This window comes from Medicago sativa, chromosome 1, assembly GCF_051527215.1.
Source record: "Medicago sativa cultivar Bolivia chromosome 1, Bolivia_mono, whole genome shotgun sequence".
Taxonomy (NCBI): domain Eukaryota; kingdom Viridiplantae; phylum Streptophyta; class Magnoliopsida; order Fabales; family Fabaceae; genus Medicago; species Medicago sativa.
Genome location: NC_140749.1, coordinates 31,546,339 through 31,560,562, shown reverse-complemented (window position 1 = coordinate 31,560,562; position 14,224 = coordinate 31,546,339). Strand labels below are relative to the sequence as shown.

At 38.2% G+C, this 14,224-nt stretch overlaps 2 protein-coding genes across 2 annotated transcripts; both read right to left on the bottom strand.

The window, feature by feature from the left end:
* Window positions 1-81: 81 nt before the first annotated feature.
* On the bottom strand, window positions 82-1,389 carry LOC146954295 (F-box/kelch-repeat protein At3g06240-like). Its single transcript, XM_085754633.1, has one exon. It carries the CDS (start codon window positions 1,352-1,354, stop codon window positions 200-202), a length of 1,155 nt encoding a protein of 384 aa, XP_085610759.1. The 5' UTR covers window positions 1,355-1,389; the 3' UTR covers window positions 82-199.
* Window positions 1,390-6,479: 5,090 nt separating this feature from the next.
* On the bottom strand, window positions 6,480-7,106 carry LOC146954294 (uncharacterized). The gene has a single exon (XM_085744216.1). The coding sequence runs from the start codon at window positions 7,104-7,106 to the stop codon at window positions 6,480-6,482; it is 627 nt and encodes a 208-aa protein (XP_085600342.1).
* Between the last annotated feature and the right edge of the window lie 7,118 nt (window positions 7,107-14,224).

Genomic DNA, 14,224 nt, shown 5'->3' with positions numbered 1-14,224 from the left:
TACATAGATATCATGAGCAGAATGTATTAAAGTTTCCTGAAATATCTGGTACACGGAAGAGCTCGTCCATAAAAGGAGAACTAAATATCAATCCAACATGTCATAGAAAGATAATAAGCATTAAAATAAAACCAGGGAAACCAAACAAGTACTACTTCCTATTGTTTAATAAAACGTTATGCTTTGACTACAAAACCAATTAATTGTCTATTTCTCCAATTTTACCAAAGTTTTTCTTGTAAGGTACGATTAGACAATTCTTACTTTCTCCTTTAAAATCAATCTCTTCAATCACTTCAGTAGTTAAATCAAAACAAGCTATTTTACCATTTTTTTGACTTAAGAATATTTTACCCTTCATCCAAACATCAAGAGACTGCTCAATACAAGGCATAGGACCAAATTCGAAGAGTTTAGTCCATGATTCCTTGACACCGATTTCACCCAAAATTGATATGTTGAAAAGCTTGTTATCATAACAATCTGTTATCAGTGCAATGTACCCATTCAACACCATCAATTTAGAAAAAGATCTGGCATGCCAAACTACAGGTGTAGTGAAAAACACCTCATTGCTTAAGTTGAATGACACAACAGAAAATGTTTTACCATCTGAAACCCCAAACCAATGGCACATCCCATTGAGGTACACATTAGTGATATTAGAGTCAGGAACCGGCATATCAACAATGGGTCTTCTCCAAGAGTTAGTTCTTAGGCTATATATCTCCCAGAACGGGTCAGGTGTCATTGGCAAATCTTCTTTCCGAATACGACCATCTAATATAGGACGAAAACTTACATGTTGAATAACCTTGTAGTCATTTGTAGCATGGTCATAACCAAATGCACGAAGATGAAAGTCATCGACAAAATTAGGCAGACACTCGGAAAGCCTTGGAGGAATGACCTTATTTTCTCCAGTAGCAGGGTTCCAAAGTGCTACTTTGCTACGATCCAAAAGGTCATATAAACAAATAATGCCATTGATAGATGAACCTAAAACAAGATTAAAAGCATCATCAAATTGAGGCGGCAGATCCAATTTGACCTCGTTCTCAAACTTCTCACCCGAAATCGAATAAAACAAACTTGGATGCACAGCCCAGATGAAGAGGAAAGACATATCATCATCATCATCATCATCATACGGTGAATGAGATTTGGTAACAAGATTGTTGCGGAAGTTTTGAATGAAATTAGGGTTTTGAAATAAAAGAGACCATGATTTACGAACACAAGTAAATCGCTTGAGAGACTTAATAGGGAGTTTAGAGAGAATACCGAATGCAAGATCGTCATGTATATAGCTGCTACTGCAACTAAACTTCTTCTGATTTGGACGCAAAGCCATAGATTGATTGAAAGAGTTGTGGAACACTTGAACGAATGAAATGGAAGCGGCAAAGCAAATCGAACGTGCTTACGACACATGTGGGATGGTAATTATTATTATACCCCCTTCTTTCATTTCTTTGTAAGAAAATGAATATTAATTTACAATACAATATTAATATTTTTAATATTCAATAAGCCTCCTCAAAAATAAATAACTAAGCATCTCATATTTTAAATCCATTTCGTATATTGTAAGAAAATCAAATATTATTTTACATCAAACTTTTTTTTTTATATCCTATATGTTATTCTTTGGTGTTTTTTACAAAAACGATATTCATTCATTCAAATCGATAGAGTACATCGATACGATATAAATTCAAAGTCATTAAAAACAAAAAGGATAAACTTGTAAACAAACTCACATCATCTATGTTAATAGCATAAAATAGCAGAGTATATATGCCTACAAATATGATTAAATTAAAGTTTCTGGAATATTCATGTCTCTGGATCTACAATGTTAACGACACCAAAATCATTGACTGGATCTGCACATGCTCAAAGCTAATTTCTCAACCTGAATCAAATAAACAACGCACTAAGACGGAAACAAAACCACACTGCACAATGACGAGAAATCAAAATAAACAAAGTCGTGCAAAGACGACGAAAGAAAACTAAAAATACGTGGATATCACTTATTTAACTATAGCTTAAGGAAAAACAATTTGAATGAGTGACTCTTGATCAAAATTGACCTTAAATTACCCTTCTTCAGAAGATAAAAAGAAGAAAAATTGTGACGACTAGATTTCAAGATATTCTTTGATTCTTGTGTGTATTTTTGAAAATATGTAAAAATTGTAAAAGATAACAAAAAATTTCTTTGTAAGAAAATCAATATTAACTTGCTGTACAATATATATTATTTCATTTAAATATTCAATAAGCATTTCATATTTTAAATCCATTCCAGAAATCGTAAGAAAATCAATCATTTTTTTACATCAAACTTTCTTTATATCCAATATGATATATATTCTTTGGTTTTTGTGTGTATTTTTGAAATATATATATAAATTGTATAAGATAACAAAAATGAGAGAGAAATAAGAGATAACAAAAATGAGAGAGAAATAAGAGTAATGATATATAAACACACCTCTAATTCTCATATATTTATCCGACACATCAGTTTCTCTTTATCACTTTATTCTTATCACATGACTAACATTATTATATCTAATACATCATTGTTTCTATTTCTTTCTATCTCAAGGTGTCAAATTGAGTTTTTAGTGTCTATAAAATATTTTCCAATAAACAATATGGTGTCACATACTTGTAATGTCACAAGGTGTATAGTCTAAAGGCAGAGTACATGAAATGGGAAGCAGAGAAGGTTTTAGTTCAATAATATTGAAAGATATATCATTTTAGAATGGACAAAGTCATTAAATATTGCTTTATTCATTTTTTGAACTAATTTTAGATTGTCGTAACTAGATTTTTTTTGTATTTACAAGACAATTTGGGGAATCATGACATGAATTTTTTTAAGTTCATTTAGAACGAATCAAGAGTTATCTTTTTTAAACGATAATATGACTTGTGACAATCTGTTTTTTTTTTTTTTTTGAAACAGCAAAATATTATTAGCTAAGTTAGCACAACAAGCGCGAACCCGCATAGGAGGAAAAAGAGTACAAAGAGAGGGCCTTATAACAAACACCACTCTCCCAAATAACACTCGATAAAAAAAACCCTAAAAACAAGCATCCTAAAAACAAGGAGCGACCCAACAATACAAACAAACACCTAAAAACATAGAGCAGGCACCACAAAACAAACATCCCAGCACAGCTGCAGACTCGCACCGCAAAGACAGGCAGCCAATCATGCTGCTGCTAGCAGAAAAAACCTGTAGACAGACCCCACACAGTCTCTGCACACCAGCAAAAAACCTTCCAAGCAGCGAGGGAAAACCACAAGCAACAGCCCTATACACACACCAACTGCTCTCTAGCCCGACACCATCAAACAACCACCAAAATGGATCATCCACGCAAGCAAAACCGAGGGTTCCAACACCATTCGTAGAACAAGCAAACCTCAATCTTCAATCTAGACAAAGCCCATTGCCAAGACAATACTTTAAGTTGATCCACCAACTCCGCCACCTCCACCGACTTATCATTAAAAATCCTATCATTCCTTTCCAAACACCCCAAACCACCGCATGCCAAATCAACCATGCCGCACGTCTAAGTTTCCTCAAACCCACTCCTCTAGTCCAACAAAGAGCATGAATGAATAAATTGGCGGGTGTAATGAGACTAAAATCCAACCACCTCATTACCTCCTTCCAAACTTTAGAGACCCAATCACAATGAAGAAAGAGATGAGTTACCGATTCCTCGCCACCCCCACAAAACCACACCTTTTAGATTCCTCCACCCCCAAAAGGCTTCTCTTATCAAGATTGATTTTTGTCGGAATCCTATCAAGCAACATCGTCCACGAGAAGGCCAACACCTTTCCCGGAGCTTTAGACCTCCAAATCGCCCGGAAAATCACCTTTTCCACCTCGTTTAAGGGAACCTCAACGTTAAAATGATCAAGAAGCAAAGTGTAGCATGACTTAACGGAGAAACCACCCTCTATATCCGGTTTCCAAACCCACGAGTCCGCTCTATCCCCCAAAACCTTCCCCTCCAACCGAGCCAAGAGGTCCACAACAAGCTCCTTCTCCCACTCAAACAACTCCCTTCGCCAAACGAACCTCCACCCCCCCCCCCCCCCCCCCCCATAGAGCACAAATTCCCCACCAACTCTTCTTGGTCAAGCGTTAAGGAAAAAATACAAGGAAAAACCTCGATCAAAGTCACACTTGTCACCCATGTATCCTTCCAAAAGAACGTGTTCATACCATCACCCACTTTCATCTCCAACTCCCTATAAATTCACCGGACATCCCCCATCCCCTCTAACCCCATGACATCTTTCCACCAACGTGAAGAGTGAGACCCCCACACCTCGCCATCCCTTCTACTTCCATAACCAACCGAAGGCCCATATAAATCTTCAAGGACATCCTTCCACAAAGCCAAATCATCTTCAATGATGCGCCACCACCATTTAGCTAAAAGGTTAACATTTACCAACTTAATATCTCTCACCCCTAGCCCACCTTTACTTCTTGGTTGACAAACCTTCCTCCACTTAACCCAAGCAATCTTCTTAAGCCCCCCAACACCTCCACAAAGGAACCTTCTTTGGATGCCTTCCACCTATTTAATAACCTTCATCGGCATCTTTAAGAAAGAAAGATAGAAAATAGGTATAGAATTAATCACCTAATTTAAGAGGACAATGCGACCCCCTAAACTAATATACCTATATTCCCCAAGAGCTTAATTTAGCACTAATCCGCTCCAAAATCGGTTCCCACGTTGACAACTTCTTCGGATTTGCACCAATCGGAAGCCCCGAATACATAAAAGGAACCACACCTACCCTACAATTAAGAAACGTTGAAGCCATCTCCAAAAAATCCGCCGATACATTCACGCCCATGAGACAACTTTTATGGAAATTAACTTTTAGCCCCGAAACCATCTCAAACCCCCCTCAACAACGCCCTTAGCGTCCAAAGGTTCTCAATATAAGCTTCACCAATGCACAAGGTATCATCCGCATATTGAAGGTGGGAGATAACCTTACCTCGCCTCTTAACTTCAAACCCCTTAAAAAGATTTTGATTGACCGCATTCTCCATGAGACCACTAAAACCTTCCGCCACCAATAAGAAAAGGAAGGGGGCTAACGGGTCTCCTTGCTTGAGACCCCTCTTGATATTGATTTCTTCGGTAGGACTCCCATTCACAAGGATATACATACTACCCCCAAAGACACACGCCTTCATCCAAGCGATCCACTTCCGCACAAAGCTAACCCTCCTAAGCATATACTCCAAAAAAACTCCAATGCACCGAATCGTAGGCTTTCTCAAAGTCCACCTTTAGAATAAGGCACTCTCGGTTCTGTAACCTCGCAACCTCAACCACCTCATTAACAATCATGACCCCATCCACCAATTACCTACCATTTAAGAATGCTGATTGAGCTTTGAAAATCACCGAATTCATCACTTTAGAAAGCCTACCGGCCAACACCTTAGCAAGAATCTTATACAAACAACCCAACAACGAAATAGGTCTAAATTCCTTAAGAGAAGAAGGACTTTTCAGCTTTGGAATGAGCGTGACAAAATAAGATAAAAGACACCTTAGGAGCTCTTCGTTACCATGGAATTGGTCAAAGAATATCCTAACCTCATTTTTCATAAGATACCAAAATTCTTTAAAGAAAGCAAAATTAAAACCATCTGGACCGGGACACTTATCCCCATCACTTTCCTTAACAACCAACTCAATCTCCTCCATAGAGAATGGGGACACAAGAAAGGCATTGTCAGCTTCGAATATCGAGGCAAAATTAACCCCATCCAACTTCGGTCTTTCCCACTCTGAACAAGCCACATGACTCTTAAAATAATCCACCACCACTTTTCTAATCTCATTCACACCAAACACCCATTCATTATTCACCTTAAGCACCTTAATCCCATTCCTATACATTCTACTCTTCACACAACTATGGAAGTACTTGGAATTAGCATCCCCCTCTTTGAGCCATTTGGACTTAGATCTTTGAATAAGCAAGGTCTCTTTACTTTTCCAAAGCCTCCAAAGTTCCTCAAACTTTTGTTTCCTACCGTCCACCTCTTGATTTGTTAAAAGACCACCATCACATTTTCGGTCAAGCATCTCAATCTCCTCCCTCAACAAAGCTAGGCACATGTCAACATTACCGTATTCGACCCTATTCCATTCTCAAATATCACCCTTAAGCCCTTTCAACTTCCCTTTTAAAACAAACCCCATCCAGCCACTCCTCCCATACTTCCTCCAAGCCTCTTCCACCACACCCTAAAATTTCCGGTTCTCCAACCAATGATTTTTAAAGCGAAAAGGTTTAGGGCCCCAATTGGTAGTATCTCCTTTTAGCACCAACGGACAATGATCGGAAACAACTCTTGGAATGGACCACTAGGAGACATTACCCCAATACTCACCTTATTCCTCGGAAATCAACGCCCTATCAATCCTACTCATCGCAATACCATTAGAATTATACCAAGTAAATTTTCTCCCCACTAAATTCACATCCTCCACCTCCAAAACATTTACCACCTCATTGAAAAGCTCAATTTCTCTCCTATACACCGTGCCCGACATATCAATGGCTCCTTTTCTTTCCTCCTGGTGAAGAATGGAATTAAAGTCACCGATGAAACACCAAGCTCCACCTCCCAAAGAATTCCTAATCAAAATAAGCTTATCCCATAAACGTTGCTTACCCACCAAATCACACTTGGAATACACATTCACCACCAAACATCTTCTTCTCAAGGGACCCCACTCCATACAAACACCAACAAGTCCCTCACACACAAAAGAGAACAAAAAAATTGAGTCAGATTTATGCCAAATAGATAAAATACCTCCACTATTTCCAACCGAAGGGAGAAAATCCCAAAGAAAGTCATCGTCCCCCCATAATTGACGGCACAAAGACTCCGTAACCGCCTCCTTTTTTGTTTCTTGAATTGCCAAGAAATCCACCCTTTGATCTTTAACCAACTCTCTAATCTTCTTGTGTTTCAACACCCCCCCCAATCCTCTAGCATTAAAAGATAACATTATCATCAAAAACCTTCTATCCTCTCCCTTTTTTCTCTATTCTCAACATCCACATCTTCTAAAACAACCAATCCATCCACAACCGCACCATCCGCCATTGTGAAAGTAATACCGGCATCTTTCTCTACCCTCAACAAATGCTCCACATCCGCCTTCTTCCTACGCAAATCCCCCATAAGGTTACTCGGAGTCTCCGGCACCACCGAGCCATCATCTTCGAAAAAAGCTTGAACACCGGAAGTCAAAAATTGTGAACTCCCCACCTCCGGCATCCTTTGAGTAGCTTCCACCCTATCAATAAATTCAGCACCCTTCTCTTTTTTCTAATTACGCTTGCCATCATGCTTGCTCCCATGAGAAGCCATCCCCTTTAAATTCATGCACTTAGCTGTCCCCAAAACAAGAGCTCCCTTCTTTGGTTTTTTAGCTTTAGCATGCCCCATTCTTACTGTTGAAACCTCCTCCTTACCTCCCTCTTCAGAAACTTCTGAATTTCCCACAAATTCAACGTCTGGCCCATTTAAACTAGGCCTAACAGTTCCAATCGGGTCGAAACCCGGAAGTTTGTCTCGCGGGTCAGTAGATCCAATACGCGGATCCTGCAAAACCGGGTCCTGGATCAAATTGTCCAGCCCAATATCAATTTCCAAATTCAAATTTCCCACCGTTGACATTCCTACATCTACGGGTCCCACCCCTGCACTTTGATCTTGGTCAACCTCAACCACTACATCCACGTGGCCCACTCTTGTTGGCTGCAAATCCCTATTGTCCTCCAAAAAAATAGCCTGGTACTGAACTCCCAAAAGGCTACACAAGATAGGTAACCTCCTCCCCCATTCAGCTGACGACACGTCACCTTTCTCCATAGTCTCCCCTGACACCAACAACTCCCCATGCTGAGACCCAACCAATTCCTCTTTTGTCTCCGAGGCTGACCCTTCCACCGAGGTATCGTCGTCGGAAAATGACTCGCCAGTGACTCTTTCCTACACGAAGCCCATCGCTGCCACCTCCAGCGGTGGACTCACCTCATCTTCCTCCCATAACACCACCTGTTCATCCCCTATACCATCCTCCTCCAAATCCTCCCCTTGTGATGGAAAAGGATCCTCCACCACTCACACATCAAAGAGAGCTCCCATCATTTTCAGCCTCAACTTTTGATTGATAAAAGCAAAATTTTCAGTAGCAATCAGCAGTCTGACCACATCTAACCTCTTCCTCTCAGCTGTGGCCAGATCAAAGTCCGGAAATTCACCTAAGAAATCACCCATCATCTTGAAACATTTCTCCTCCCAAACATGGAGCGGAACACCTCTACACTTAACCCACACCCTTTTCTTTTTAGCCACCATATTTGGAGACCAATGTTTCACCATAACAAAATTAGCATCTCACCACTCTTTCTTCCTCCCTCTAACTGCCTCCAACTCACCTTCCTTACTAGATTCCAACAGCACCAAGTTATCGCCCATATTTGTCACAGAAATCCCCTTGATGCCTTCCATGAACAAGCCTGCCTGGATCAGTTTCGCCTCCCTAGGGTAATGTAAGAACCCCACGTGACACACCTTCAACCTCTCTAGCACGTACCTTCCCTCAACCCCTTTCCTACCGGTGAAGCCAACATCTTCTTAAAGGAAATATCTTTGTCCACCAACTTTGAAGTCACAACCACCTTCGGACCAGCATTTCGAACCTCCGGCACCACCTCCGTGACCCTACCGAACCGAGACAGGTTCATCTTCAGCCTCTGATCACCACACCAAACATCTGCCAACCTTCCTTCAAGAGCCACAGGGTCCTTAACTTCTTTGAACTTGACAAAGCCAAACCTTTTCCCCATTTGTTGAGCTTGTTATGGATGAAGACTTCTGTAACGCCCTCCTTTTATTTAATTATTTTTATTAAGTTAGAATCTATTTATGTGATTTATTTATTTATATGAGGTGTTAGTATTTTATTATGTGGCATTATGCTATTATTTATTAGAATATGAGAATTATTAGTGTAAGTAGAATTGGAGGTTAGAATAGAAAGAGGAATAAGTTGTTGGGCCTAAATAGATTGGGAAGAATATTTTAGCATTATAAATAAAGAAACTTAGGTTAGAAAGAGTTTACAAAAAAAATCGCTTTTTGGAGAAAGAGGAGAACTCAGAGAGAGAACCCTAGGAACGAAGAACGCTGCTTTTGATTTCAGAAAAACAATCTAAGGTAAGGGTGAGACTATCTTTCACTAATATTAGGTCTGTGAAACATTAGATTGCATCTAACATGCTTAGGATGAGTTTGTGAGATTATGAGAAATTAGTAGTATAATTGATGTTTTAAGGTGAAAACCTTGATTGATTGTATAGAGTTTTGGTAGTTGCTGTGTGGTTTAGTGTGGTTCTGTGATTTCGTATCATTCCTTTGATCCCAGGTTGCTGCAACTTGAATTAGTTTCGTTTTTGTTCTCGTATCGTGAGTAGTGAGAACGTAGAGCATTAACTATCGAAAGCTATATATATAATTTAAATAATATAACTTAGCAGAACGTATAGGATCTGGTGTTTTAGGTCTCTTCATGTTCATGACTAAAAGTTATACCCTGGCCATGATTTTTCTCGCTGCTATAGTATCGTAGACACATAGGTAGGTGAACAATTAGGATAATAAGGAAAATAATACTACTATATGGCAATTTTTGAGTAGCTTAATTAACTAGCTCAAACTTCCTATGCTTCTTAATATATTTTTTTTGGAACCAAACTCTTATTATTGTTTCTTTTCATTTTAATTATAGACTATAATCAACATATTGGTTTAATATCATGATTTTTGTACGTGCCTTAATAGTTTTGAGTGGCTCTGATCCTCTCTCGGTTCCACATGTTTGATGAGGAATTAATCCATGCTAGCCTATAAATAATAAGTTTGGAAAGTTTAATGATGAAGTATAATTGGTGTAATATTGGATGATGTGTGTTAATGAATTATTTAACGATATGTTATATATAGATGTGTTATTTGAATATGTGTGATTTAAAGATGTGTTATTTTAAGATGTTTGCTTTTAAGATGTGATATTTGACATTGTGTAATTGATGAGTTATTTATCGAAGAGTAATTGATGAATTATTTGATTAAGTGTAATTTGTGATTGATTTGATAATGAGAAACTGATGTGTTATTTAATGATGTGCAATATATGAATTATGCAATGATTGTAAAATTGATGTGATAATTGAAGATGATTATATAGTGATGTTGTTATAACTATATTAAGTGAATACTTGTGATGTTTCAAGTTAATGTAATTCATTCATCGATGATAATATGTTGTGAACTGTTCATATGCTGTCTATGTTACTGTTGGATCTTAGTGAAGTTGTATAAGTCGGTCTAAGTTGTAAAGATTTGAGAAGTTGTCCATAACAATGGAATTATAAGAGATGTTCATGAAGTTGTCTAAGTTGTACGAAAGTTATGTCGTTGCATTAGAGTTGTGTCGTTGCATAGTCAGAGATGGGGGCTTAATGCCCGACAGGTCCTTTATGACCTTAGAGATGGGGGCTTAATGCCCGACAGGTCCTTTATGACCTTAGAGATGGGGGCTTAATGTCCGACAGGTCCTTTATGACCTTAGAGATGGGGGCTTAATACCTTGGTGGTACCACATGCATATTATCAAGATGTTTAAGATGATTTAAGATGTTAAGATGTCAAGTTGTCGAGTTATCATTATGTTAAGGTATCAAGTTGTCAAGTTGTTAAGATGCTAAGATGATTGAGATGTTAAGAGTCGCATTGTCGAGTCAAGTGATGTTTGAATATGAAGTTGTTTATGAATTTGATTATGAAGTTAATTATGATAATGCTAATGTTATGATAATGCTATGTTTAGATAATCCTATGATGTTACATGATTATTGTTAAGATATGTGATGATATTAAAGTTGTTAAATGTAATTAATGATTTATGAGCTTATTATTATTGTTTGAGAAATCTCGCCCCTTCTGCTTGAAAATGTTGCTCTTCGTATGGGTAACTTGCAGGTAATCAAGAATAGGCATGGTCGTAAGTGGACTCCTTACTCTGTGTCTTTAGGTGCTCTGATACGTAACGGAATGGGACTTGACTTTCCTTCTATTCCTTACGTATAGTTTATGAACTTTTATGAATAAATGACGAAACAAGACTTTATGAGATTTCATGTTGAGGCCTGCGTGCCAAATATTTTTATTATGTTGAACTAATTTCCGCTGCGAAGTTTTGAATTATTTATGATAAATGATTTTGAAGAATAAATTGTTATTTATTCAGTTTATGAATTTTTAAGAAGTGTAGCATTCCGTTTAAAGTGAATTACTCTGATGTTTTTAATTATGAAATTTTTACGTTGGGAAAACGGGGTGTTACAATTGGTATCAGAGCAGGTTGGTCCGTCCGGCCAAGTAGTTGAGTCGAGTTGTGACGTTTAACAGTTAGGATACCATCATTATGTTATTCTAATTGTTGTGTGTTGTGCAGAGAAGAAGAGGAGACCTGTAAACTACTAATTTCATCTGTTATAAGAGAACTAGGATGGCTGGAAGAAATGATGCTGCTATTGCTGCTGCGTTGCAGGCTGTGGAGCAACATCCTAATGCTGGTGCTGGTGCTAATGCTGAAGTGAGAATGTTGGAGACTCTCCTGAGGAATCATCCCCCTACTTTCAAAGGAAGGTATGACCCTGATGGAGCTCAGACGTGGCTCAAGGAGATTGAGAGGGTCTTCCGTGTTATGCAATGTACGGAGGATCAGAAGGTGCGTTTTGATCAAAGGCTCACTATAAGATCAGGAATGAGAGGAGGAGTAAGCAGCAAGAAAATCGTGGAAAGCCTTATAGTGCTCCAGCTGATAAGGGCAAGGAAAAGGTGAATGATGAGAGAAGGCCTAAGAAGAATGAGGCTCCTGCTGAGATCGTTTGTTACAAATGTGGAGAAAAAGGTCACAAGAGTAATGCTTGTGGTGAGAATGAGGTGAAGCGGTGTTTTCGTTGTGGCGTTAAGGGGCACACAATTTCAGAATGCAAACATGACGACATTATTTGTTTCAATTGCGGTGGAAAGGGACATATTATTGCTCAGTGTACTGAACCAAAGAAGACCCTGGCTAGGGGTAAGGTGTAACGCCCACTTTTTCCTAATTATTATTTGAGTGAATTATTGCATTTTATTAGAATATTATTATTATTATTATTATTATTGTTATTATATTTATATTGGTGGAATATATGTTAATAGTCGATAATATAAGTATTATTCTTAAGTGGGGGAGAGATATTATTATTAGTAGAAATAATTAATAGGGGAAAGAGTAGGATTGCGGTGAGAAGAGCAATTAGGGAAAGAATAAAATCTGTAAGTGAGAAGGAAAAATTAGAACGCGTACAACTGAGAAAAGATGAGAGAAATAAGAGAAGTCAGAGATAACCCAAAGAACGAAGAACGCGGCTGTTGGATTTCAGAAAGATAATCTAAGGTAAGGGTGGGACTAACTCTCATTATTAACAAGTTTTGATTCGTAGGAAGTGGTCAATTGTTGTAGGTTTAAGGGATTGGGATTAGGTCAAAAATCATTAAAAGTGGAAGAATTAAGTGAACTTTGATGTAGTTTGATGTAGAAAGATGTTAATTAGTCATAGAAAACGTTTAGATGTTGATTTATAATGAATTTGAGGCCTGAGTAGTGAGATTTGGATGACTGAGATGTGTTGCAGAGTTGCGACAGAACCCTGTTCTGTCATCGCTCGCAACTGCGAGCGTTCCCACTCGCAACTGCGAGCAAAACCCTCATTCGCCACTGCGAGTAGTTTCCCTCGCCACTGCGAGTAACCCCTTAGCTCGCAACTACGAGTAATGTTGTGCGCAACTGCGAGTTCCCCTGATGAACGTGCCATTGCGAGTAGTTTAGCTCGTCACTGCGAGTTAGGACAGACCTGTTGTTTCGCAAATTGTTGCAGTTTTGACTTGTTTCCTTGATGGAATAGGTTCTGATGTATAAATGAAAAATGTTGTTGACTTAATCGTTGTTCCAGTAGATGCTGTCTGATGTGATGAAATCCTTGTGAGTAATTATTAATGAATTTAACATTAAAAAAATGAAGTTGTTGCATTTAGAGTCGAGTTGATGCATAGTCAGCGATGGGGGCTTAATGCCCGACAGGTTCTTTGTGACCTTAGCGATGGGGGCTTAACGCCCTGGTAGTACCACATTCATGTTGAAGTTGTCTAAGTTGTTGTTGGAGTTGTTGTTGCATTGTAGAGTCATCATAACTTATAATAAATGATGAATGATGTGATGATGTTGCTGTCTTGCCGTTGTTGTTGATGTCCTAACATTAATAAATGATATAAATGATGAGTTATAAGAATAAATATGTTGGTTTGGTAACTATGAAGTTGTTGACTACTTAGCTTTGTTAAATGATGTTAAAAGGATGATATTAATGTTAGATATATGTTGTTGGTTATCTTTCTATGAATTATTATTTGTTAATTAATGAATGTGAAATCTCACCCCTTCTGCTTGAAAATGTTGCCCTTTGTATGGGTAACTTGCAGGTAACCAGGACTAGCTGTGTTCGTGAGTAGACTCCTCACATCGTGTCTAGGATGCTCTGATACGTAACGGGATGGGGATTGTCTGATGCTTGTTTTTCCTTGTTACGTATTTTATTTTAATAATGTTGAAGTATTTTATGAAGACTAATTGAGATGTTAAGTTGTGGCCTTTAATGCCAAGGATTTTATGAGATGATGTAAACTAAATCCCGCTGCATTTGATTATTGAATTTTATAAGACAGGTTGCTTAAATAAATAGTATTCCTATTACTATAATTGTTGGAAATGATGTATGTGATGCTCCGTTATGATGATAAACTCTGATAATTTTTATGAAATTTTTAAGTTGGGAAAACGGGGTGTTACAATTGGTATCAGAGCAGGTCGGTCCGTCCGGCCAAGTAGAGAGTCGAATTGTGTCTTTTAGTAGTTGGAATACCATTATTATGTTATTTTAATTGTTGTGTGTTGCGCAGAGTAGAGACTTGGAGGCTGCAAACTTTATCTGTTATAAGAGGACTAGA

What these genes read in the sequence shown, in the direction of transcription:
- LOC146954295 (XM_085754633.1), bottom strand. Translation starts at nt 1,354, where the DNA reads ATGGCTTTGCGTCCAAATCAGAAGAAGTTTAGTTGCAGTAGCAGCTAT.
- LOC146954294 (XM_085744216.1), bottom strand. Translation starts at nt 7,106, where the DNA reads ATGTTATCTTTTAATGCTAGAGGATTGGGGGGGGTGTTGAAACACAAG.